Consider the following 27,136-nt stretch of genomic DNA (forward strand, 5'->3'; position numbering starts at 1 on the left):
TGAACCCAAAGTTCATGAAAAAACAAAACGGAACATAACCACACAAATTGATGGGAATAATTTGTTAAAACTTTAAATGCCTTATAAATTTGTTAAAATATCATATTTAAATTTTCTATCAGATTAGATTAAACTATTGTCCGTTATAAAAATATTTGTAAGACTAATTAAATAAAATTTTGAAAAACTTCAAAAAAGTTAAGAAAATAGTTAAACAATACACTCATGCTTCTATGATAGATTGCACTAGCTTTTAAATGCTTAAACTTTAAGTCAGGTACATATATATGTTAAAGACCAAGTTAAATCGGAGAAAAAATTAACATAATTAAATCTGTGGTGAAATATGCACATGATATAATTTAAACTGCAGGTTTGAAAATCCACTCACCTGGACAACCTCTTATTCTGTCAGTTCTAGAACTTCATTTCTGATAATAAATTTTATTTCTCTTCATATCATACAATTGTCAACTCTTAACCATCTTTAACGCTGTTATGCACGATATGTTGTAGTCGCGTTGCAGTGCATATTTCCGCAAAACAGAGGTTGATAGCTGTCAAGCAAGTGCATGACTGAGACCAGATTTTCCTGCAATAGTATATTGTTTTTCGGTTTATATTTGTATTTATCTGACCACTTTCTGGCCGATAATGACAACGGTGTCTGCTGATATTTACATGTACATATAATTGTAAAAATTGTTGGAAATAACAGAAAAGTGGAGCATCAGGAGCTTTGGTTAAACTTAACACATATATAAATGCTTATGACAGTCTACACCACTATCAAATAATCCGACATGTTCAAATTTTATATAATGACAAATGACCCTGTGACAGTCGTATATGAGTTCTCTATGAAAAAAGATGTATGACCTATACTGTCAATAGATTACTGAATCCTGAAAGGAGTGGTTAAACACAAAAAGAAATCGTGTAATACTCTTTAATAGCTCTATATCTAAATCTATCCAGGCAACAATGTGTATTTATATCAAGCATGTAATACTATATATGAGTAGGCCGGCAAAAGGAGGAGCTTAACTGTATTGTTCAGTATGAATGACATCACTATATACAAATATACAACATGTAAAGATAAACATTTATACCAACTATTTCCTACCCTGATGTATACAACTGACAGAAATTAAATCAACCACACGTACATTTGATATCGTTTTCTTTTCTTTGGCCAAAAGTTTGTTTATGAGGATTTCTTTTTGAGTTTGCAAACGGCAGGAACCACTAAATGATTTGAGACACTAGAATTAACCATTCAAAATAAAATAATCGTCATCATTGTCATCAGTATCATCATCATCACCATCATCATCATCATCAGCAGCAGCAGCAGCAGCAGCAGCATCACCAACATCACCGTCATCATTTTTATTGCCATCACCCTAACTATCATATTAATAATCATAAATATAATCATCACCGTCTCCATTTTTGTCGCCTTTGTAACTATTACCTCTATCATAATTATCACCACTAGCAAAACCAACGTCGCTAGAAACCAAAATACAAAAGTCAGGTCGCTTTTTACCAACAACTGTGAATATTGTAACGTGCAACATGTACTTAGATACTTGCATTTTCAATTGAAATTCAAAGTGTATGTTAGTTAACTGCAGAATATCATTGTGATTAATATCAGACCTACAGCAAACTCATTTTTACTAATGTCTAGCAAATTGTTATAAAGGCCCATTTTATATTCCAGAAAAGATTTTATTTTTATTTCAAGAATTTTTATTTTATTTTTGGAGTTCATTTCTAGTTTCCAAAAAGTTACTTATTGGCCATTTACCTGAATTGTCTTTTTCTTCTGTTGCGTTTCGGCAATTATTACATTTATAGTGATTTAGTATTTTGTATGGAAGTCATAAACTCATAATACTACTTTGTTTACATTTTGCTACTTTTATGACATACTATTATTTTCTCGGGTAACAAGCATCCAATTTGTCCTATTTGTTCTAAAACCATTACATGTATTAAACGATAATAATAATAATAATAATAATAATAATAATAATAATAATAATAATAATAATAATATAAATAATAATGATAATAATAATGATAATGATAATAATGATGATAATGATGATGATGATGATGATGATGATAATAATGATGATGATTAAAAAAAATCATGCTTGTCATTTCTACAGAAGAAAAAAAATCGATTCCAAGAGCAATAATGTGCCTTCAATCTATTATTTTCACATAGAGAAGGTAAATTAAAATACTGCCATGTTTCATATCGGTAAGACATAACTACAGACAAATATACGTCTTGAATTAAGTGTATCTAATAATATAAACAGTATTATCACTATACTTTTTACAAAGATCGTAAATTATATATCCATGAAGTATATTAAATAAGTTAAAAGCCCATCAAAGATCGGTTATAGATATGGCTGCGCGAAACAAAAGAACTTTTTAAGCCTTTAAATTTAAATGATTGTAAGACAATACAAACATTGTGTCGTTAAGCCGTCTTTTGTTTTAATGCATAATGCACAAACATTAATCACTGTTGGTTAACTGGTACGCGTTTAATTCATATTTTTTTATTTAAGATATTGATTCGTTCAGTAAACAACATCAGCTTTTTTATCATTCATTCTAGTATTTTTTTTATTGTAATTACATTTATAGAACATTTTTATGAAGAGAAAATGAATTCTTATATCAAACATTATAAAGCATCTAAAATTCTATGTATTTAATGCGTTTTGTACGTTTCCATATTGATGCATTAAAGGCCCATTATGCCTAAGAAATGCTTTTATTATTATTTCTTAAAAGCTTTTAATTTTTCAAAGGGTAAATAGTTGGTCATTTAACCAGGCAATCTATAGCTTCTGTTACTTTTTAGTGGTAAGTAAAGTTATATTGTTTTAGGATTTTGTTTGGAAGTCAAAATACTACTTTTATGACTAATAATTTTATACTGTATTCAGCACTTCTTCTGCAGATGGTAGACATATAGTATGCTCTAAAACCGTTATTTAAACGTTACAAAACTCATGTCTGCCCTTCCTAAATAAAGAAAAGCTTACGTTGTTTCTGAGGTATAATGTGCTGAACATTGATGTACTTCTCTCTGCGGCAAACTTTGATATTGTCAAGTACATCTTTTTATCTTTCGCTTTTTTTCTTGTTAATTGCCAACATGGTACACTTTAAGAACAAGTCTAAATATTCGTCTGACGATTACATTTAAAGTGTTTGTTGTTTTTTTCGCAGAGAATTTACCCTCAATATAAATATTCAAGTCAGATTTTAATGGTAATTTATAAAAAAAAATCTTCTTTTTTGTTGCAGTCGCGTTCGGTACTTGTAATCGTATAAGAACAAGATACCGCGTACATTCTATTTTGAGTCAGAGTGATTCAATCTGTTATGGTTATTTAATAAAATAAAACAATGATCATTTAAATTATAATAAACTTCTGAATAGCGTCTAAAGCAAAGGTTAAATCCTAATTTATATAAAAATAAGTGTGAAACTGAGCCAAACTTTACATTATGTCCTGTGATTACGGATCCGGTGGTACTATGTTGGATAGAATGAATTTGTAAGTCAGTTTATTTTATTTTTACCTATTAATTTAATTGCTTTTACACATTTTTTTCTTATTTTTTTTCTTCATTCTATGTAACCTTTTTATCCTTCATCAAATAAATGAATACATGTTTTAAAATATTATGTACTATACAGATTGATATTTTGTTAAAAAACTGAACTTTTAAAATGTGTTGTTAAGTGTGTGAAGGTTAGTAAAAAGTAAATATTTCACGACATTTTGAAATAGTAATTAACATTTTACCGACATTTTTAGGCGTTTGATTTAGAAGCACTTTTTTCAAATCTTATAATTCCACTCCATGGTCTATTCAGTACAAATGGCATATAAAGAAACACGATACTGGTGGCTTAGTAAAACTCGAACCCATTCTCCCTGGGTGGAGAGGTAGATATCATGAAACATAACATACATTTAGATGAGCAGCGATATATTTCACGTAACATGTTACATGAAAATGACTGCGACTTAAAATGATCTATCGTTAACGTACACATTCATACTAAAGTTACCAACGAATTCATCGTGAACGGTGACTTGCGTATATAGACATAAAAGTGAACGATGACATGCGTAAAGGGGCCTCCGTGGCCGAGTGGTTAAAGTCGCTGACTTGAGATCACAGGTCCCTCACCACTGTGGGTTCGATCCTCACTCGGGTCGAAATCTTTCATGTGAGGAAGCCATCCAGCTGGCTTACGGAAGGTCGGTGGTTCTACCCAGGTGCCCGCTCGTGCCTGAAATAATGCCCGGAGGGGCACCTGGGGTCTTCCTCCACCAATAAAGCTGGAAAAAAGTCGTGACATGCGTAAAGTAACAAGAGACATAAAAGTGAACGGTAACTATCGTAAAGCAATAAAGGACATAAAAGTGAATGGTGACTTGCTTAACATAAAACTAAACTATAACATGCGTAAAGTTACAAAAACATAAAAGTGAACGGTGACTAGCGAATGATTAAAGTAACAAGAAACATAAAAGTGAACGATAACATGCTGAAAGTAACAAATGACTTTATTGTGAACGACGACTTGCGAATAGTAACAAGAGACAAAAACATGAATGGTGACTTGTGTAAAGTAACGAAATACTTCATCGTGAACGGTGACTTGCGTATAGTAACAAGATAATATGGAGGGCGTTCGTTGCCAAAATTCCAGACTTGTAAAGTGTTCCTTTGTAAAAATACTTTTGAAAATGAGATATAAAAGTGAACGGTGATATGCGTTAAGTAAAATTAATCCAAAATATACTGCATGTTATAAAAGATATAACATTTCAGAAAAAAATTGCTCACTTTTGACTTGAAAATGAAGGGTGACATGCGTGTCATTCCGGGAAACTGAAAGTCAGCGGTGACAATCCTTAATACCATGTGACCTACAAGTGCACGTTAACAAATTTAGCAATATATGTGGCATGAAAATGGTAGACGAAATATTATGGAAAGTCACTGACCTAATATACTAGCACCATGATTGAAACTTATTAGAATTTGAACATCATCAACATATATCATTTCTTCAGATTGGTGAAACCCAGACATGTGCATTTTTATTGTACTTTTCAGATAATAAGACTGAAGTAAGAAATTGTACAACTAAACTATATCATATATTCCGGAGAAATAAGGGAGACAACTATGGCGTTGTCGTCAATGTCTTACTTTGCAGATATGGATAGGTTCGAGTAGTTGGAATGCATTAACCGTTTGATGCTTTAACCTTATTAACACTAACATGATTGATGTTCAATATGTTGTGTAACATTTGTTTTGTCAACATTAAAATAGTTTGCCAAAAAGTACAACAATGAAACTCGCATTTTTTGTATATTCAGTACTCGGGATTTTCGCATGTGGCCATTCAAAGCATACATACATATAGTATCATTTTATTATCTAAGGTGCTGTTTTTAAACAAAATCCATAATAGAGCTATATCTGATATATCGAAGGGTTATTTTGGAAAAATGGAAAAGCTCCAAATGCAACATAGAATGGAAAAGTCCTTTTAAGTAAAATACAAGCAGAATAACTATACCATGTGCGTGGTCAGCTTTTGTCCGATTTGGCTAAAATTAGTGTAATCAAATACACTAAAATCTTTTGGCTAAGATTATTAAGATTATTAGGCAAAACTTGTTAATGAGATTTAACATACTTAATCAAAATAGATATAATAAACATCCCCAGATATAATTATCAATTTAAAAACATGATTAGTATGTTTAAAGCAGCATGCCTCCAGAGTCATGAAAATTTTGAACATGTATTTAAAAGTAAAATATTGTCAAGTGAACAAAGAAAGTAATTTACACATTGCAAACTGAACCTTAAATCTATGTAGATTACCAAAAAAGGGTCAAAATATGCCAAAATAGCCGTTACTGCTTTAGTAACGCAGTAGAAATATGGTCATAAATACATGTACTACAAAATCAGTCATTGATCGTACATACCATGTAAATTTTTACTTAGATCTTTTTTAATTTTATAAAATCTTATTACATTTTTCTCAAATTTGATTTTCTTGAAATATTTTGGCTCGTCTTGAGGCATGCAGCCTGCAGATATTCCAACAACAGTTTATGTGTGCCTCTATGCTGAAACCTTAACAATGCACTACTTACAGTATGATTCGTTAACAGTATATTATAACATTTCACAATTTCAGATGTGTTACTTTTGCGGAGTTTTTGTATATGTACTGCTTTTTCATTTAATTAATATTATTTGATTGTGCGATGAAATAATAGTTTGCAACTTCACTTTATTTACACTGTAGTTTATATTTTTAGAGTCAAATAAAATCAAAATATCTTTATCAAATGCATATCATGCTCTGTCAAGCCTCGTTTTCATTTTGAGAATACAAAAATCCATATCACATTCTACATGTTCTAATTGTAATTGAAGTAACAAAGTTCTGACATTTTGAATAATGAAGTCAGTTTGTCAGGGAAAATGGTATAAGTCTCCTTCATGGAATGAAATTTGTTTACAGACTGAGGTCCTGGTCGAGGCACAGTAATTATGAAACACCCAAGAGTATGAAAAGTGTCTGGGTAAGACTCATTTAAATATAACAAAGTTTTCATATTAGTATCAAAATATATATCACAATTTCTTAGATATGACTTTATCATTATTGGAATATAAATAGGGGTTGATTTCATGCTGAAGAAGATTTAAGCGGAATTCATATAATGTAATAATACACATATGTGTTTGACTTAGCAGGAATATAAATGTATTTGATTTCTTTTGCTGCGGGAGAACACATATAATATACAGAAATACATGTTATTTATGGCATTTGTATATGATAATAGCGTTGGAATCCATCCACCCGTCCGTCCGTTCACATATCCATCCACCCACCATTACATTGTTAATTTGACATTCTATTGTAATCATTAGTTTACTGTTGACAATTCCTGTTCCATTGTATATAGCGAACATCATACCAGAACAGTTTTAGCGGAAAGAAGTTAGGTTTCCATCCGGACAGAGTTGTTGTCAGTAAGTTGATTAATAATTTGTCAATGAACAAATTAATTATATTCGAAAGATCGTATGTTCAAACAAACCATTGAAATGAAGGTTTTGTGATTTTATATCGACGAGACTTAAGAAGAAAATGATGTCTTTTTTTTATAAAAAAAGATTTAAGAAGGACGACATGCAAGCTTTGAACTTCAATGAAAAAAATAAAATATTAATTCTGATATTGAAAAAATAATTAGAAAATATTTGTTAAATAAACTACCAATCTTTGTTTTTTTTAGATTATTTCACCGGAAACCGTGAAATTTTAGATAACCCGACTAGCAGGCACAAGCATCTTATGAAAACTACATTAAATGAACGCGCACGTGAGGGTTTCCGGTACTGGGTACTGGATAAAGCTAAACCGTCACAGTGTAAGTATAGGCACAAGTAAGTATTATTTTCCATTAAAAAGCAGTACGCTTTAGATGTGTCGTCTGCTGAACATGTTGTGTCTGCTGCTAATGTGTGATTAACAAAAATCATTGTAAGTAGCAACCATTTTGTAACTTTTATTATTTCTGATTAACTAATTCAAGACTTTGTACTTAGTTATAATCAAGTTTTAACAATTGATGTTATATTGCATGAAATAGTATAACAATTGTTTCAATAATGATATGTTTGCAGTTTTTGAAACTCACTTTTTAGTCTTAACAGAAACCTTGATATGTTTATAACTCACTATGAGCCAAAACACGCCTATTGCAACTAAATCACTTCAGACAAATGCCTGGCAGGACAAAATATATATTACTTACGAAATTCTGGTACATTAAGAACACATTTAAAATAAAATATTTTGCTTCAATTAAAATCCTTATGTCTTTACCATGAGTGGCTTACTAACACTGACATTCGTGTAACAAATACTTTCATTTTACTTTCTTTCCGTAGTTGATATGCATTTCATACTATATTTGTATTATTTATAAATCACCACCATCTATAACAATACCTACATATTTTATGCGGGACGTCGCGTAAGATTAAAAATTAGTAGTTATTAAAAAGATCTATATTGACTGGGTGTCGGTTCAATACGGAATAAATTGAACGAGTTGAATAAATTTAGTAGAGTTAATAAACCTAGGCGAATACAATATTCTATTTATCACATATTCAAAATAAGAACTTTTTACAGTAGGAACAATTTTTTTTCAATAACACGCCCATAGCGCATTGCTTAAATAAGCGCATACTTACGCTATGTTTTATAACACAAGTGACGTCACGCCAAAATATATGCACGGCCGTGCCATACAATTTTTACGGAGTCACAAAAGCGGCACAGGGATGTGATAAAAGTTTTTAGTCAATCGTATGTTAGATGTAAAATGTATGAATTGAAGTTAGAATTTCATTCTACAAACTATATAGAACATTTATGACATGTTTTTGCTTCTTCTTTTTTTCAGTTGGAAAATATGGGACCGGGGCTTACAAAACTGTACTTGGAATTGGTAACGCGCCTAGAACATAGTCTGCTTCAACACGTGAACATTGTCGTCTGCTTTTTATCATTACTTCATTCCATCGACATGGAAATAAATGTAACAATCGTGTGATTCAGGACTTAAAATGTGAAATTGCTTTCGACGAATCACTTTATCCAGTTACTTTAAAGTTACTTTTTATTATGTGAAATGGAGAATACCTTGTTTCAAAGTATATGTATCCATTGCATTTGCTGTCCTTGAAAAAAAGGTATTTTTTAAAATGAAGACATATCTTTTCTAGGACATATTAATACATACACCTTTATTTTTGAAATTTCTGTCAATGGGCAAAAATTTACCCTTGTGCTTTGTAGAATGATATTGTGTAGACCTTATTGTATGTGGAATTCTTTTTCTTGTCTTAATTATTTTGTCTTAATTCTTTTTTTCACTGACGTCCCTGTGCAGGGGACAATTTTAACTGACTGTAGTTAAAAGTTTTAAATGGTCAACAACTTGAAACTTAATAAAAAGCTTATCATACTGTTCAGCATATTTATTATCATACGTTGCAGTGTTATCATATTCACAGAATAAAGCAACTTCATTGACGCCAATGTTTTTGTGATGAAATTTAAAAGATTGTACTTTGTGTGTATTTGCATTTATTTATACTCGCCACCGGTTGCCCATATGGGCGAGTCCTCCAGAAGAGTATTAGTCATTTTATTTTTTGGAGGATAGTGCAATTACAGATACAGAAAGATGCCCCAATTCCAGAAGCTTCTCCTGGTTCTTTAGCGTGCCAAGTGTTTAAGCACCCATACACGGGACCTCGATTTAAAGTCTCATCCGAAAGACTGATTTTAGTAATTTTAGTTGACCAGCCCGGGAATCGAACCCACAATGTCGAGATTACAAGTCTCGCGCTCTAACAAAAAAAAAAAAGATTGTACACAACTTTCAGAAATATTTACAGATTTTAACACAAACTAATCATTCGGAACACTTCGCCGTTAAGCTACAGTCTCACTTACATCCCGGCAGATCCCCGGTAGAGCCCCGGTAGACGTCCGGGTGATCCGGGTACGACCGGGAACAACCGGAGTACATCCGTACTCTCCCGGCAACGTCCGGGATGATCCGGGAACATCCGGCATTCGACCCCGGATGGAATAAAATATTTAATATCACCGGGGTGGTCCGGGATGATCCGAGAAGGTATTGCTTTGCCGTCTTCATCCTTAGCTCTGCCGGGAACGACCGGGGTTATACCGGGAAAGCACCGTAGCTCTGCCGGCACAAACCGGGGATGATCCGGGGTATGATATAGCCGGTAGAGCCACGGTAGAGCTACGGTAGAGCCCCGGCATATGCCGGCAGAGCCCTGATAACTACAGGCAGAGCCCCGGAGGATAAAGGTAGAGCTACGGATGATCCCGGTAGAGCCCCGGCAAAGCCCGGATCATTTCAAAAGAATAACGACAATTTGCGATGATTGGACTTTGTATTAAAACCCTTCCCATTTCCCTTCTATCCAGTATGGCATAAGGATTTTTCAGAAAATCATCATGAATTACTATTCTGGAGCAATAGATATTATATTAAATAAAAATTATGTATCAATGTTATCATTTTCGGGCGTTTTCAATCCACCGCGGTTCTACCGGGGCTCTGTCTGGATCGTCCTGGGCTCTGTCTGGATCGACCGGGGCTCTGCCTGGGTCAACCGGGGCTCTTCCGGCGTCATCCGGGAACGACCGGGGAAGCACCGGCATGAACCGTAGCTTCACCTGGGCTCTGCCTGGATGATCCGTAGCGCATCCTGGGTGGTTAGCTGGGAACTACCGTAGTGATGCCGGGGTAAGTGTGACTGCAACAATAATTTCACCCCGGATCGTCCCGGATCATCCCGGTTACTTACCGGGTTGGTCCTGGGCTCTGCCGGGAGTAAGTAAGACCGCAAATTTATACATAATCATCTCGGAGTTAATGTGATTGAAAATAGTTCTACCAAAAACAATAAAAAAGAAAGATAATGTAATCTTTATATAAAAAGAAACGAATGTATTTGTTTGATTTCTGAAAAGTAATGTCTGTTTCGGTAATTATGACTGAAAGATATGTCTAGCAAACATAATCTGTTTTAAAATACACATTGACAGTTTCCTCAGAATGATAATGGTAAGAGTACTTATACCGTATAAAAGAAGCCCTTTTGTCATGGTTTCCACGTGCTAGTACGATGTCATTTGACAATAAATAATGATTTAAATTAAATTTTGATAATGAAACTGCCGTTGCCGTTATTGCATTGGCGCACTGTGTCATGCATATTAAAAAACGTGCAACAACGGCCTGTGGTCGCGAGAATCTATACGTTAGTGCATGTTTACTTCTGTAAATGTATGAGCAGTTTTCTATTGAAGAATGACAATTATTAAATGATATACATAATAACATTATTGACTTTCGATCTAATAATCTACATTAACCACGACCTATAGGCCTCCCCAAGAAATCGAGCGGACATAGATAATAGGATTACGGACAGACTGACTATCCTCATCCCAGTATGTTTAAGAGGGTGCATAATAGCAATCATAAAGCAAAATTTGTACATGTATTTCTTTATAATTTAAACACAAATAAATAATTTGAAAAAAAAATCCCAGTTCTACATGTATATGTATTTTTAACAGGTATTTATTCATTGTTTTGCCTGAATGCAAAAACATAGGAACATTGATTTCAGAAAGGCTAAATAATAATATAAAATGATAAGTAGGTAATTAGGCATGGAGGAGTCGAATCGTCATGTACGAGTATATTTCATTAATTACATATTCTGAAATAAGTTCGTGAACTTAAAGAAAACTTTTCAAGGGCGAAAAACACAAAATGACACAAATGAGATACATGTACACGATTAGCGAGATTGAAACACCACCTAAACTTGATGAGCTACCAGACGTACAGGGGGAACCGGTTGTTATCGGTTGACTAGTCGTTGTTGCAGGTGGGAGAGGAAGAGGTGGGAACTTTGTCTGGATCTCTGAAAACATTGAAGCATACTCGGAAGTCTTCTTATAGAAGGCCGGTGGCATTCCCATTGTAGCTGTAACGTTATAGTAATTGTGGCCACTGTATTCGTTTTTGTCCCAAATAAATTTCCAGTCTCCGGGAGGCAAGTAAACATTCATTGTCTCAACATTTCCTTGTATTACAGGTGCTACTAACAAGTCAGAACCAAACATATATTGATAAGATACGCTCTTAGAAATGTCGTCTGTTGGGAATTCCATGAATAAGGGCCGCTGTGCGGGGATTCCAAGATCATGGTTGTCACGTACAACACTTTTGGTGTAGTTTGAAATATGAACAAAGATTTGAGCAAGCCGACCAAAACTCTTCTCTATGAAGTCATTGGTGTAAAACTGAACGTTAGCTTTTGGCTGATTTCCTATAAACAAATTTGAATGAAAAAAGTTTAAGATAAAGTCACAACCTATAAATGTCACGTGTGATGTAATCTAGAAAATTAAAATAAAAGCAGATGAATGTAATTTTCTTGTGCAAGGGGAACGGTGGAAGCGCACTCAAGACCGATTCAATAAGCTTTAAGCTTTTTGTACGATTTACGAACTTTAACAAAAATACACAAAAGTTCATGTAGAAAGCAATGAGAGAAATGACTAAGTATTTAATTATAACTATACTTTACCTTCATGAGAGCGGAACATCGGCGTAAATATGGCTGCCTCAGCAGATCGTAGCAGAAGTTCTTCAGTCCGGACTAAAGCTTGTCCGAATTTCTGAAACTGTGCCGCTGTTGTATATCCCCCTATATCGAAATGGGTTATCCCGATTCCTGACATTCCCATGTTTAAAGCTGCTGGAATTGTCGAAGGGAGGCCATCACCGTAACTAAAGTCGACATTTTGGTCCCCGGCCCACATAAGTGTCGTATACTTCCCACCCAGCAAACATGCATATATGGGACCCATATGGGCTATATCTAGGCAAGCCCATATGGGTATGCCCATATTGGACCTATATGGGACCAATATGGGCAAGTCCATTTGGGTACGCCCATATTGGACCCATATGGGTCCCATATTACAGCACTATAAGGAAAAACGATTTTTCGTTTATTTATTTCTTTAGAACTTGTTTACTTTGAGCTACAGTGTGACCACCTTGGCATAAATTGCTATTATCTTTTATAAAAATCGTAGCATTAACATATATACAAGCCATGAGGGACCCATACGGGTCCCATTCGGGCAACCCAATAAATATTAGCATGCCTGAGCAGGTGCGAGAAATTAATTTGTTTAGTTTTTATATTGGTTTTAATTTTTATAATCTAAATATAAAAATGTGTTTTTAGACTATTAATTCAGAAATAATTTATAAAAATCAGCATTTGATGAAAAATTTATTTCGAGCATGCGCAGACGTGATTTCCGCTGCCGCTTAAAATCAAATTGTGTATTGAAACGTTAAATTGTAAAATTGTACACGAAAACAATATTTCATTTCAATTCGGAACATTTAACGACGATTTCGTATAACGATCTTTCATATTATATCCTTACAGATTTATTGTGTGTGTAGGTAAGTGTAAACGTCATTTATTTTTTGTTTTTGCCTTTGCCATGTAATTTCGCGATAGTTTTTGTCAGTTTAATTTGCGACATTTTCTAGAATTTACGCCCACTATTAGGCACTTTAGCTGACCTATGGATGTGTATAGTTGTTATTGTTGAATAACTTAACTGTGACGGAGTCGACACTAACATTTTAATAATATTGTTTCGATCTAGACTAAATTTTAAGAGATCCTTTTTTATAGGGACACCATCATTTGAAATCCAGTGACCCCTCCTAGCCTTAGAAGTCCCTTCCATTTTGTACCAATATTTCATTCATAAGCATTTTAAAATATTAAATGCAAATACTTATTATTGCAAATTCAAGTATTTTTTCCATGTACCAACCAAGCCCTATGTTGCACAGGCACGAGTATCGGACCTGGGAAGAAAAAATATGACCCGATAGATAATTAAACCTGTCATTGCCTGTGTTCATCTTTAAAAAGTCAAAAACCGAAAAAAAATTGTAAATTATACCCCCCTTTAAAAACATACTTTAAGTTAAGAGAAGGCCAGAAACTCCAGATTCGAGCCTGCAAGCAAGGGATTCACTTCCCGGGCCATTGTGAAAACAATTGTCCAGACAATTAAAAAAATCTTTTATCACTTTCATGTTTGTATTAAGCTTCCAAATGGGACCGACCCCAAGTCTTTAGCCCTTCCCGTTCATTAAATATCTATCGGGGAAACAAACGCATTCGTGCTAAAAATCCTTGGTAGACAAAATTGCGGCACAACAATTTGGTACGTAAACATAGACTAGTACATGTTTGCCAGCCGATTACGGGTCATAATCATATTGTCACTTGGCGCAATAACTCACTTAATGTATATGTATTTTATAATTACTTATTAATGTATTTTCATTTTATTGTAAATAGGCCATCAAAAAGGCTGTATGAATCGGATAGTGGCACTGATGAGAATGAGACAGCCACAGAGAGTAGGCCACCAAAAGTTATTGACCAAGCAACAACGCCCAAAGAGTCACAAAGCCTACTTTCATGATTTCATCTCCGCCTCGACTATCTGCTAGGCATTGCCAGAGGCCAGCAGTGATGTGCAAAGTGCTTCTCCAATACAAGGTGCTTCTGATACACCCTTCCGTGGGCAGATTATTTGGCCCAGTAAGTATAAACTTCGGAGCTATAGATATATTTATTATTACAGTACATACTTATTAAATGTCATATTCTCAAAACAAGTCAATAAATGTTATAACAAGCTGGATTGAGTGACACAGCCAAAAATGGAAAGTTTCACCTTGTGACGCCCCTAGTTCAAAAAATATTCAAAAGAAATTGATGATTACTTGTGTTAGTCTTTATCATGATGTGAATTTGTGCGCATATTCTTGCCTGACCCCACTACTGTTATCCAAAGTTACGGTCCCTGGAAGAGTCAAGAATGTTAATTTTCACCAAATGACATGCCTAGGCTCAAAAATATGTTAAGTTTAATTCATGATTTCTTATCATTTTCACCTTTTGTGACCTTGCACACTCAACAATCCTTTTGAGATTTTAGCGTTAATTACTGTTAAAGCCAAGTAAAAATTTAAAATACTGGATTTTTTTCATTTGAGCCGGGTCATGACAAAACCAACATAATGGGTTTGCGACCAGCATGGATCCAGACCACACATAGCTCTAAAAGTACATGTGTATATGGCCTAGAATAATGAATCCTTTTTTTCAGCTGCTGTTACACAGATTCTCCGAGTCTTGGAGACAATGCGAGATAAGAATCGTGAAATTAAGAGGATTGGGTGCAGCGAATGCTGTTAAGGGTCAGCAGCAGATGACCAACCGCTGCAACTTCTGAAAGATATCTCATTCCCTATTCGTTATCCTGAGCAGATGGAAGCATTCGATAAGCTTCTGGGAGATCAGACAATGCTCTCATCTGTGGTAACATAGTGTTAGTCATGTATGTTGCTCCATTAGTAACTGAAAAAAGTATACCCCATATCCACTGGCCTAAAAGCGAAATAACATAATGGTCTGTGGTGAGCACTTGATGATAATGTATAATCATTCTGCTATATTTATGTTGGAAAATATTGCACAGTGGACAAACACTTTGCTGCATTAATTTCAGAATTAAAAACTGGCATGTTTTAATTTTTTGATTCATATTGACACAGTTATGTTATTATATATGCTATAATAAGCCTATAATAGCCATGAGCACAAGACATGGGCAGTTGACCTCGTTTTCAACATTAATTATTAATTAGGACAAGACAGTCAATTCATTAATCAAAATGCTGGCAGCTTTCAAAATACCAGGAAAATGACTAGTACCCACAAAATCCAGGAATTGAGCTGTTATTATATTATCAAAAATTATTCTGTTGATATTGAATAAACTCTTGTATAAAAAAAAAACAATGATAATGTGCCCCATAACACTCGGTGAAGGGGACAAACATAAAGGCACAAGTCACTAAGGTGTTGTCCTAGGCTGTAAATATATGAGGAAAGATCTTTTAATTTGTCAATCCAAACAGTTTTCTTGGCAGATCATGTTTTTGAGGTCCAGTTGACAATTATTTGTCATTTGGTGACTTGCAGCCCATCACTTAGTAGTGTTAAAATTAACATTAAAAAAAGTTTATGTTCTACTTTATTTAAGGTGCGGTTCCTCTCAATGTTTGGTATGGCAGATGTACAGGAAACTGTTGACCGCTTGATGAAAAAAACCATGTCAAATGAACTGGCAAGAATGTACAATATGAAGTGGCTGAATGGGAAGAAAAAGTTTGTGGGCCTCTAGATACTGAATGTATTGTATAGTAAGTGATATTTTACAAATTTGCAAAGTCGTGTCTTCAAAATAGATATATATTTTCCAAGATCTTGTTATTGTGTTTCGGGTATTGCTTTAATGAAGGAAAATGCTTGACTAGCTTTTATGGAAATTAATAAGAGAGAATATTTTACATGCTGTGTGATTTTGATCCCATGCATTGTGTTGTGATGCATAATATAAACAGAAATCACCTTCCCTGTAAAGCAAGTTATTGCTTACCTTAACATTCTTTACTGATACACCGATAAGATGATCTCAGCTTACAACTGACTGCAGCGATATCACAGAAATATTTTGAAAAGCTATGTTAAACCAGGAAACAAACATCTTTATTTGGTAAAACATACCAGAATTAGTTTATATTTCCAATTTATACTGCTCAAAATGCTACAAGGTGGCTTATGACCTTTGAATGGTTTCAAATACCTTCATTTCACTTCATTTCATTCTTTAAGGATAAGAATGCTTGTTTTTGTAGAATGTGTCCAAAGGAACTTGCCGACAAAGGCTGCAACGAGGAAGGATGTTGAAATAGAGGTTTCAAAGTGGCTGGCTGGGGCGCGGGACCGCGATGGGGGAAGGAAAACAAGAAACAAAGTGTCAGAGACCTTACCTGAAGAAAAATGAAGGAAGTGACTAGACATGTTTTTAATTTAAAAATGCAAATTTATAGAGGATATTTGTTTGTTTGTGTGTAAGATGAAATTTTTATATCATCAAGAGAGCTTTAAAAACAGTATTCTCATGAGTGGCTATGCGCTCGTGAGAACACTGTTTTTTAAAGTTCCTTCAATGATATACAATTACATCTTACACAACAAACAATAAAGTGTCTTTTTATTTTATGCTAATGAAATTTCCTCAATATTAACGTTAATATTAAATATGTTTTCCCCACTGTTAACATCAATTTTAGTTGAATTTAAGTCCAATTTCTCATAAATACAGGAAGTCTTGGGCTGAAAAATAAGTTTGACAATCAAAGTTGAATAGCCATGATATTATTTATTGAATTCAAAAAATTTGAATGATGATAAAATCTTTAAAAAGTAGTCTCGTCATAAAAAAGTTTGAAATTTTAATCATTTCACTGTGAAATTATCAAATATATTTTTCACGGATACATCAGTAATGCACTCAAAAGCATAAAATAAATGACTTTTATTTTACATTTTCAAACCTTTACTTCATCTGCATATAAGTTATTCCACTGATTGAAAGTCAATATCAAGGTATTTTTAAAATGTGATAAGGGTCAGAACTACAGTAAGCGGCTCATTTGTTTATCTTGTTATATTTTTTGTTGCTAATTTTAATGTTTGAGGTCATCAGCATAGCATGTCTTTCTTGTAAATGCAAAATTCTTGTCTAGTCAAATTTTGCCTTCTAGTCAGTATATTCTGCTGCTATGTTATGTTTGTTGTTGACATTATATGCTGTTTTTCTGTTGTCTATATGCTGTTTTTTTTTTTTTCCATTAAACATTGTTACTGTATGGAGTAAGGTAGTCTAGTACTGGTGTAACTCTCCAGAAACGATGGTTAGGAAACTACCTGCCTATATGACGTAAAAGGCGTAAAATGAACAAAAAACATTGTTACTATTTAAATCAAGACATTAAATGCTTGGGGAATGTTTTTGATACTGATCAATACAATTATAATATCTTGTCAAAACTTGACACTGACAGGGAACACATGTATTGATATGGTATTAACCTTTAAAATAAAGTTGAAATACTTTACAATGATGATTCTTGTAATCTTTATTGTTGTTATTGTTGAAACTTTGATAATATCGAATTGATAATAAACCAACTATTTTTACTGACAATTTTTTTAATGAATTTCTTCACAACAAATTTGATCTTTGTGTAATATCACATTTTAATTATTATTGATTTTTACAAACTTGTACAAACTATTTTTTATTTTTCATCAGCTGCATATTTTGTTTACATGTCTATAAACAGTATTTCAATGTGCCAAGATTTTGTGTATTATATTTGTTACTTTTCATTAGCTGCATATTTTGTTTACACGCCTATTAACAGAATTTGTAACAACCGTGCCAACCTTTTGTGTATCATATTTGTTACTTTAGCTGCATATTTTGTTAACACGTCTATATAAACAGTATTACAACCGTGCCAACCTTTTTAGCTCGACTATTCGAAGAATATGAGAGCTATTGTAGTCGCCCCGGCGTCGGCGTCAGCGTCAGCGTCCGCGTCGGCGTCTGCGTTGGTTAAAGTTTTTTGTAAAGTCAAATATCTCAATTATTACTTGAGATATTCAATTGAAACTTACAATACTTATTTATAGTAACAAGGCACATCAGATTGACAAGTTGGATAACTCTGCCTACAATATTGACAGAATTATGCCCCTTTTTTACTTAGAAATTTTGGTTAAAGTTTTTTGTAAAGTCAAATATCTCAATCAATGCTTGAGATATTCAATTGAAACTTACAATTCTTATTTATAGTAACAAGGTACATCAGATTGACAAGTTGGATAACTCTGCCTATAATATTGACAGAATTATGCCCCTTTTTAACTTAGAAATTTTGGTTAAAGTTTTTTGTAAAGTCAAATATCTCAATCAATGCTTGAGATATTCAAATGAAACTTACAATACTTATTTATAGTAACAAGGTACATCAGATTGACAAGTTGGATAACTCTGCCTACAATATTGACAGAATTATGCCCCTTTTTAACTTAGAAATTTTGGTTAAAGTTTTTTGTAAAGTCAAATATCTCAATTATTGCTTGAGATATTCAATTGAAACTTACAATACTTATTTATAGTTACAAGGTGCATCAGATTGACAAGTTGGATAACTCTGCCTACAATATTAACAGAATTATTCGCCCCTTTGAAACTTAGAAATTTTGGTTAAAGATTAAAGGTCTTCAAAGATATTTACTTGAGACTTTACACATGCACTAAGGGTCATAATTGGAGGGTCATAATTGTATGTCACTGACCAAGTTCCATAACTCTATCTTGCATTAAGGCTGATTCATATCCCCTTTTCTACTTAGTCTCTTGGTTAATGTTTACATGCAAGTTTTACATATCTCAATAACTATTAAAGATATTTATTAAAAACTTCACATATGCATTTAGGGTCATAATTGTAGGTCACTGACAAAGATCCATAATTCTATCTTGCATTAAAGCTGATTTTTCTCCCCTTTTTCAACTTAGGAATTCATGGTTTAGTTTTTCTTGTAAGTTGTTATCTCAATAACTACTGAAGGGTTTGTGCCTTTTTCGGGACAATTTTATGCATTCATAATAATAAAAGCAGTGATTTACTTGATAAAACATCTTAATAACAAGCCTTTGTACCTTTTCTGTCAAATTTATTTATTTCATAGGTAATTAGTATTATTATACTCAATAAAACACCCTTGTGACATTACCTTCCGAATAGTCAAGCCAATACTGTATAATTAGACTCTCTCTTAGGCCTATGACATGAATTTATAAAAAAAAATTAGCCCTTTTGTGAACTTAAAAAATTAAACAATATAAAGGCTCTTTTACTATCAAGCACTTAGAATAGTCGAGCGCGCTGTCCTACAGACAGCTCTTGTTTGTATTACTTTTTGTTACTTTTCATTAGCTGCATATTTTGTTGACAATTACAACAGTGCCAACCTTTTGTGTATTATATTTGTTACTTTTCATTAGCTGCATATTTTGTCCACACGTCTATAAATAGTATTACAACCGTGCCAAGGTTTTGATAATTATATTAATTTTTTTTTCATCAGCTGCATAATATTTTGTTTACACATATATGAACAGTATTACAACCGTGCCAAGGTTTTGTTAATTATATTATTTTTTTTTCATCAGCTGCATAATATTTTGTTTACACATCTATGAACAGTATTACAACTGTGCCAAGGTTTTGTTTTATTATATTTGTTACTTTTCACAAGCTGCATAACATTTTTTTCTTCAGCAACTACCATACCAAAGTGTAATACATGGTTGTAATGAACAACTTTTTATATTAATTGATGTAGATCTATATCATTTGAAAATGAAAGTAATTGGTAGATAGAAATTTGTAATGAATTACAGTAAATGTATAATACTTTTTCTATGAATTATGTAGAAAGTTAAAAAGACATTTGGGGTCATACTGTTGATTCACTGAAATTTAAACATTATACACATATATTTCTTGGAGTTCCAAAGACCTTCTGTAAAGTTTAACCAGTGTCTAGCATAAGTTTCATTTTTCCTTATAGTGATCTGTAAGGTATCTAATGTTATAAAACTGCATTTTTAGCTCGACTATTCGATAAGAATAAGTAGAGCTATTGCAGTCACCCGAGCGTCGGCATAACCACTTATGTTAAAGTTTTTGTAATAGTTCAAATATTTTCCAAGTCCATTGACATATGGCTTTGAAACTTTGCACACTTGTTCAGCATCATGACCCCAACCTGTAGACAGGAGAAGGTAACTCTATCAAGCATTTTGACAGAATTATGCCCCTTTTTCGACTTAGAATTTACGTTTAAGTTTTTGTAATAGTTCAAATATTTTCAAAGTCCATAGACATATGACTTTGAAACTTTGCACACTTGTTCACCATCATGACCCCAACCTGTAGACAGGAGGAGGTAACTCTATCAAGCATTTTGACAGAATTATGCCCCTTTTCGAGTTAGAATTTACGTTAAAGTTTTGTAATAGTTCAAATATTTTCAAAGTCCACTGACATATGGTTTTGAAACTTTGCACACTTGTTCACCATCATGACCCCAACCTGTAAACAGGAGGAGGTAACTGTATCAAGCATCTTTTTTACTATCAAGCACTAAGAATAGTAGAGCGTTGCTGTCCTACCGACAGCTCTTGTTAATTATTTTGTTCGTACATTATAAACAGTTTTCCATTACATGTTGCTTATTTAGTGTACCAAAGTAATATTTACTACATAGGACTTTTTGAATAATAATTAATATTTCTGTATTTTTGAATTAAAAACTATGTAGTCAAAATGAAATTCTGTGGATTTACAAATATGTACAGTTTACTCGGATTTTTATATTGTACACTTTTCTAAGTTTATTTACATAAGTAAAGGTTTCTTTGTTGACATCAGGCGTCCACAGAATGTATTGAGAATCTGTATATATATGATATACACTTACCATAAGTGAGATTACTAAATAAAGTTACATTGTTAAAGCATATACATTGTGTATTGTTTTCTTGCATGATCATAAAGGCTTTGTGCCATAATCTGTCTGTTCCAGGAAACAGCTAGAATGAGTTAAAACATCACTTGAATATTTAACGAAAGTACAAGAATCATGCTCTGTAGCAAGCGGTTGCTATCTAAACGTTCAGCAAACTTAATTGAAGTAATTGAAAATAGATCTACCCCGGAATTCAAAACTACCCATAATGGAAGTATCTGGGCTGCCCATTTGAAACCCATATTTAGTACAAGGGCTGCCCATGTGGGGCCCATATTGTGTACATGGGCTGCCCAGATGGGGCCCATGTGAATCCCATATTGAGTATAAGGGCTGCCCAGATGGGACCCATTTGGAACCCGGTTGCACTTCCTATATGGGGCCCATATGGGCAGCCCAAATGGGACCCATATAGGTGCCCATATGGGCCCCACATGGGTCCCATATAGAATGCTATCTGGGCAGTTCCTATTTATGTAAATTAAATGTTTATTCAATAAATCAAATAACTTTTAATCGACCTTTTCTAATACTAAAATACTAAAATACATATTATCAGATGAGTTAAAATGTATCAATGTCAAATTCGTTTGGATTAAGATAAAGTAATTACTACGATATGTATAAGATGGTAAAAATTTTCACGAAAATACCAACCGGCGTATTATTCATAATACTAATTGCGAAAATACCTGCAGATCCAGCCCTCATCCAAAACACAACGTCACCGGTGACGTTGCGTTCATCTATAGCGTTCCTGTTAACTTCAGCCCACAGCGTTGGCCACTGGTTGTGAACTTCTCTCCCTGTTTGATTGCTATAGAAAACTGCGCCATCTGCTGGAACATATTCTCCGAAATCTGCCATCCATCCACTAAGACCGAGGTCAATCATATTCGTCTGAATCACCTCTACATTAAAAAAGGTCAATAATTTATTACTTGACAAAATCGCCAAGAATGTACCACCTTTGTTCAGTAAAGATTTTACAATGATAATAAAGTTCAGACTATTACTGTCATCATATTATCAACGCATAATGAAACATTCATTAATTCGTTCGTTCGTTCGTTCGTCAGTCAGTCAGTCAGTCAGTCAGTCATACATTCATACGTATAAGTATATAATGATGAAAACTGGAGTTCTATGACGCAAATAAACATACCTTTATACCATTTTCTCGCATTTGGGTTCGTTAAATCCACAGTTCCGCAGTTAAACTCTCCAAAATCTGTTAGATACGGTGTACCGTCACTTTTTTTAATGAGGTAGCCTCCTTTTGCGGCTTGTGTGTATAAGTCGCCATTAGAATTCAAATTTGGATTGATATAGCCAAGAACACGTGTTCCGTTGCCTTTTAATAGCTTGATCTCGTTGTCTAAATCTACAATTATAGTTAACGTGGACTTGACTATTCACTATTTAAAAATACGGAATAAAGATGCCAGAACACTCGATTTCACCAACCAAGAATAAGTACTTGTTTTACTCTTATGTCAACCGAATGTTCAGCAAAAGTGTTCATGGCATTTTCGTGCCAGTATTAAAGTTTTTTCAGTTATGCATGAATAGATTTCTTGAAATTTATCTATTGTCTAAAAGATACTACAAATAGTACTGTTGGCGTTATACCTGGGTAAACGGTCTGGTTCCATATCCAGTTCCAGAAGAGTCGGGAACCAAACGATGTCTTCAGTACACCAGCCCAGTCCTGGATCCATAGACCACTGACCGGAACACCATTCTGCTTAGCCTGATTGTAACGTTGTAACATCTACAACAAACGATATCGTTAAAATGTGGTATAGAGATCTTACTTATAATTCTCTGATATGTTATTTCAAATTGTAGTTTTGAAAAACTAAGAAATTCAAGAATGTGTGGCGGAAACATTATGCTAGAACATAAAAATATGGAAGAATACATCTATGAATTATTACGTTTCATCATAGAAATCGACCAAATAAACAAAACAAAAACAACATCAACAATTCTTATACCACTTCTGTTCCGCCTTGCACTCCCAGAATTGCCCCTGTATAGACCCAGTCGGGAAGTTTAGGCTGGGTGCCTAAATAGTGTGTAAGTAACCCGACAAGGCTTTTGAGATCAGGCTTGCTCTGGAAGTAAAAGCTGCTGACAGGTCCATTCACGTAAATCTCGTGAAAGTTTGGTGGCTGCAGGTTGACTTCTGCGTAATTGTAGCCGCCATAATGGCAATACAAGTTTCGGCTGCTTACAAATGTCGTCTGCGGGAAATATGTCGTGTGGTAGTCGCCACCAGCACCACCAGCGAGATTGTCGGCAAAGAAAGTGACAATGTTGCTTTTGTTCCTGCCAACACCTAAAATATCACATTGACTTAGTTAAAAAAGGACATTTAAAATATAACAAAGTGCTCATTAGCTACATGTACATGATGGAGATTCCGACAAGCAAGAAAAACTCTAGCTTTCTTCATCTTCAATATCAACGTGAGCAACGTGAGCGTGAGTAATTAAATCGATTTGAATTAATTACTAAGATACATTTGAATGCTTTCATGGTCCTTAAATTGTCGTCAGGTCCTTTGGGATCGTTGAGTCTAGCAAGTTTGAGGTTTGAGAATTAAGTACCTCTCAAGCCGGTGCAAGAGGCCGTGACGAATGTGTTTATCATTATCCCTCATGTACAGACTCAATGAAAATCTAGTCTGCAATTGTCCTGCAATTTTGCTGTTTCAATGCTTCTGATGTATCACTTTTTTCCAGATAATCAGATACTTGGAAACTTTGGAAACGATAAACATTTCAAAACGTATATTGAATCACTTGATTGAAATATCAAGCTGGGAATGTTTACATGACACTTTACCTTGTTCTCTTGTCCAGATAGGATATGTCCTTCCACGGAGATTAAGATAAGAATATTGTTCCCCTAGACCATAAACCCTCTCATCGGGGGACGCTACTACACGTAGCCAGAAATCGTTAAAGAATGGACCAGTGACGAAACTCACCACCAACGGATGACTATCTTTAGTTTCGAGAGTAACTTTAACCTGTAGCATGCATGAATATACGTTCAGACATGAATAATAAATCATCTAATTTGTTTTGAATACCATAATGCTTAATAAAATATCCACAAATACCCAAAACTTTAATTATGGCTTTCCAAAAAGGAAAGTAAACGATGACTTTTATTATGGTAGTTTTGGTTGATACAGAATTTATTTTAGTTTGATTGTATATAGGAAGCTATAAACTTATAAATACACTTTCGAATCCGTTCCTGGAACCAACCAGTACTGTTACAAAGATTCTAGCAAAAGGAAACAACGATTTTTCCCTGACGGGGTTTGAACCCACGCGATTAGCTAGCAGTTTTTTTGTATAGTAAATAACAATGATAAATTTTCTATAAATTTACGAATAAAACCAGTTGATACGAGCAAAATATTCTTTATATGTACAATAAATATTATATGAGTCAACATGAAATGATTTGATACTTTAACTAACCCGCGATTGTTCTGTCTTAAACGATATTATATCTGAATTCGCCGTAGAGTTCACAGTAAAAGAGGTTGCTGGAATCTTGTCCCCGACGTAGTTATTGATAAAAAAGTTCCCCCTGAATTCCCGGAAGTTCACTTGACCATTTCCTACAAAAAACATCGACGACGAAGGGCTGTGTTGAAGAATCTACAGGAAAAAAGTACAATGAACAGTAATTAATATATAAGGTTGAAAATCAAGCCGGACCATTTAAGAAATATACGTTTAAATACACTTTTATTAGAAACCTAATGCATTATGCTTAATTTTAATGAATTTTGAAATAAGCTTGATGTTTGTAATAAAATGTTATAGAGGCAAATCATTTAATCACCTAAGCAAGTTATTTGCACAATATGCTTATCTAATATAAAATACCTTGCATTGTGAAAGAAGTGTAAATAGCTGTTATTTGTGTCACTATAGCATAACTGGAAAGAGGTTAAAATATCTAATTGATGCTTGACTGTGAACAAAAGAAAAGTTTCAAAAAGTTTTATTTACCAGTTTGGAACCAAGAGATACATTCAGTGTTTTGCTTGTTAGATCGTACTTCAGTGTGTAGTCTTTTGTTGCATACACCGTCGAACTATAACAGCACAACAGAGCCTACGAATTTCAAATAAACATAACCGTTATAGTAGCAGTTTATATATAAATGGCGGGAAAAATATACTCTGTTAAATCGAGTGCCACACATGAAAAAGATAAACAAGTCCATGGGTTCCTGCAGAAAGGAAAAGAAGAAAAAACATCTGGGTTCGCCATATACCATGTGTTTTTATTTTTGATTAAGGGCAAATACGAGTACTAACGTGAGAAACTACATGTACTTTATTTGCAGTTTCAGTTTCAGTTTTTTATCAAACCAAGGCAAGCAATAGTTATTATTAAATCAAAGTGCGATCTATGTATAAGGTTAAGTGCGTTTTTTGTAGATTACGCAAAGACTCAAACCAATCCTGCTATATTTTCAATTTTGTCGCATTGGGTGTTCTTTAGGGATTCCGTTTTTATTTGAATATAAGACTGCACGTTTGTAAAGTCGTTTTTCATTGGATAATCGTGACTTTTATATAGTTTTTACATAAACGGCTGCTGACAATTTATGAAGAAAACTCACTTTTTTCTCTAAAAAAGATTTTTGCTGTATTACAAATTCGTTATAAATATTCCTGACAGGTTATATGACCGTATATAAACAGTTGTGTGCAATATATCCCTCGCCTAACGGCTCGGGATATATTTCCAAACAACCGTCAAATACAATTAACCTGTCAAAAATCTTGTTTACTAATACATTTTGTACATCTATGATCATATCCATTGGCGGTTACATCTTATGTCTTATTTAGTAATCTAAATGTTATCTAATATATACATGTATATAAAGCTTATTGCTACATCTACATTAGATTACAAATGAAACTAAAAGAACGCTGTAGGTAGAAAGTAGTATCACGGATTTATATTACAAATAATTTAAATCCGTGGTAGTATTATCCAAGCAAACGGGAATTGAAAATACATGTAAAAAAAATTAGGAAAACATTGACGTAACTAGCATTAATTTTAAACCTATAAACTTTTTACAATAAACAGTGAAACAGATACATTGTCTGTCAACATTAAGAACGCCGAAGCATCTACTTACTATTAACGTAAAGCCGACCTTCTCCATTTTTAAGCTAAGACTGGGTCAACTGTATAGTGACAATCATGTTTAAAGTGAAAGATAAAGGAATTTTTATTCACCACTTTGAAACGTATCGGAAACAGCAGTTGATACGGTATCAAACAAACTGATAATAGTTGAGTTTGAAATGAATGATCGTACTTGACATTTCATATTTTAAAACGCTTCAGATATAGTTCTTTTCCTTTAGTTCAACTACCACAGAGCATGGCCTCTGTCCACAAACCGTTGTACGAAGAGACAGCAAAAGTGCCCTCGTAGGGAATGAAGATAATAGGGTTATAAAGGTCCTTGCAGCGAGTGACGACTTTATCTCTCTCATAGCGAGAAGATTATATATAGTGTTCGTAGTGCATGAATTGTAGGACAAAATTATTCAGTGAAGAGTTTATGGTCCTCGTAGTGCGTCCTCGTAACGGATGCAAACTGTTCGATCCTCATTGCGAGACCATCTTATCATGGAAACTATGAAGGGTCTTAGTTGAAGTGGTCGTGTTCCTGCTGGTATCAAATAATGACTGTACGGTCGTCTTAGCGAATGAAAGTTGTAGGGTGAAGACTGTAGCGCTCTCATAGAGAGTGTAGAATATGAAAA

General features: G+C 33.8%; 2 protein-coding genes across 4 annotated transcripts; one reads left to right on the forward strand and one right to left on the reverse strand.

Annotated features, from left to right (window-relative positions):
* Nucleotides 1-3,422: 3,422 nt before the first annotated feature.
* LOC132717655 (uncharacterized) lies at nt 3,423-9,211 on the forward strand. Of its 3 annotated transcripts, XM_060701176.1 has the most exons (6): nt 3,426-3,602; nt 5,182-5,294; nt 6,617-6,677; nt 7,068-7,134; nt 7,401-7,551; nt 8,580-9,211. In XM_060701176.1, the coding sequence occupies exons 2-6, from the start codon at nt 5,254-5,256 to the stop codon at nt 8,626-8,628; spliced, it is 369 nt and encodes a 122-aa protein (XP_060557159.1). In that variant the 5' UTR covers nt 3,426-3,602; nt 5,182-5,253; the 3' UTR covers nt 8,629-9,211. The 3 variants fall into 3 exon arrangements, with proteins under 3 accessions (XP_060557158.1, XP_060557157.1, XP_060557159.1); XM_060701175.1 differs by lacking the exon at nt 5,182-5,294 and having other exon boundaries at nt 3,423-3,602; nt 7,401-7,535; XM_060701174.1 differs by lacking the exon at nt 5,182-5,294 and having other exon boundaries at nt 3,424-3,602.
* Nucleotides 9,212-11,269: 2,058 nt separating this feature from the next.
* On the reverse strand, nt 11,270-26,686 carry LOC132717656 (sulfoquinovosidase-like). The gene is made up of 11 exons (XM_060701178.1): nt 26,500-26,686; nt 25,350-25,454; nt 24,810-24,992; nt 24,160-24,346; nt 23,307-23,650; nt 22,939-23,080; nt 22,472-22,690; nt 21,999-22,217; nt 13,496-13,506; nt 12,325-12,571; nt 11,270-12,063 (listed from the first exon to the last, which is right to left on the reverse strand). Exons 1-11 carry the CDS (start codon nt 26,524-26,526, stop codon nt 11,468-11,470), a joined length of 2,280 nt encoding a protein of 759 aa, XP_060557161.1. The 5' UTR covers nt 26,527-26,686; the 3' UTR covers nt 11,270-11,467.
* Between the last annotated feature and the right edge of the window lie 450 nt (nt 26,687-27,136).

Source organism: Ruditapes philippinarum, unplaced genomic scaffold (assembly GCF_026571515.1).
Source record: "Ruditapes philippinarum isolate M1 unplaced genomic scaffold, ASM2657151v2 ctg282_1_1_1_1, whole genome shotgun sequence".
In the NCBI taxonomy this organism is placed as follows: Eukaryota; Metazoa; Mollusca; class Bivalvia; order Venerida; family Veneridae; genus Ruditapes; species Ruditapes philippinarum.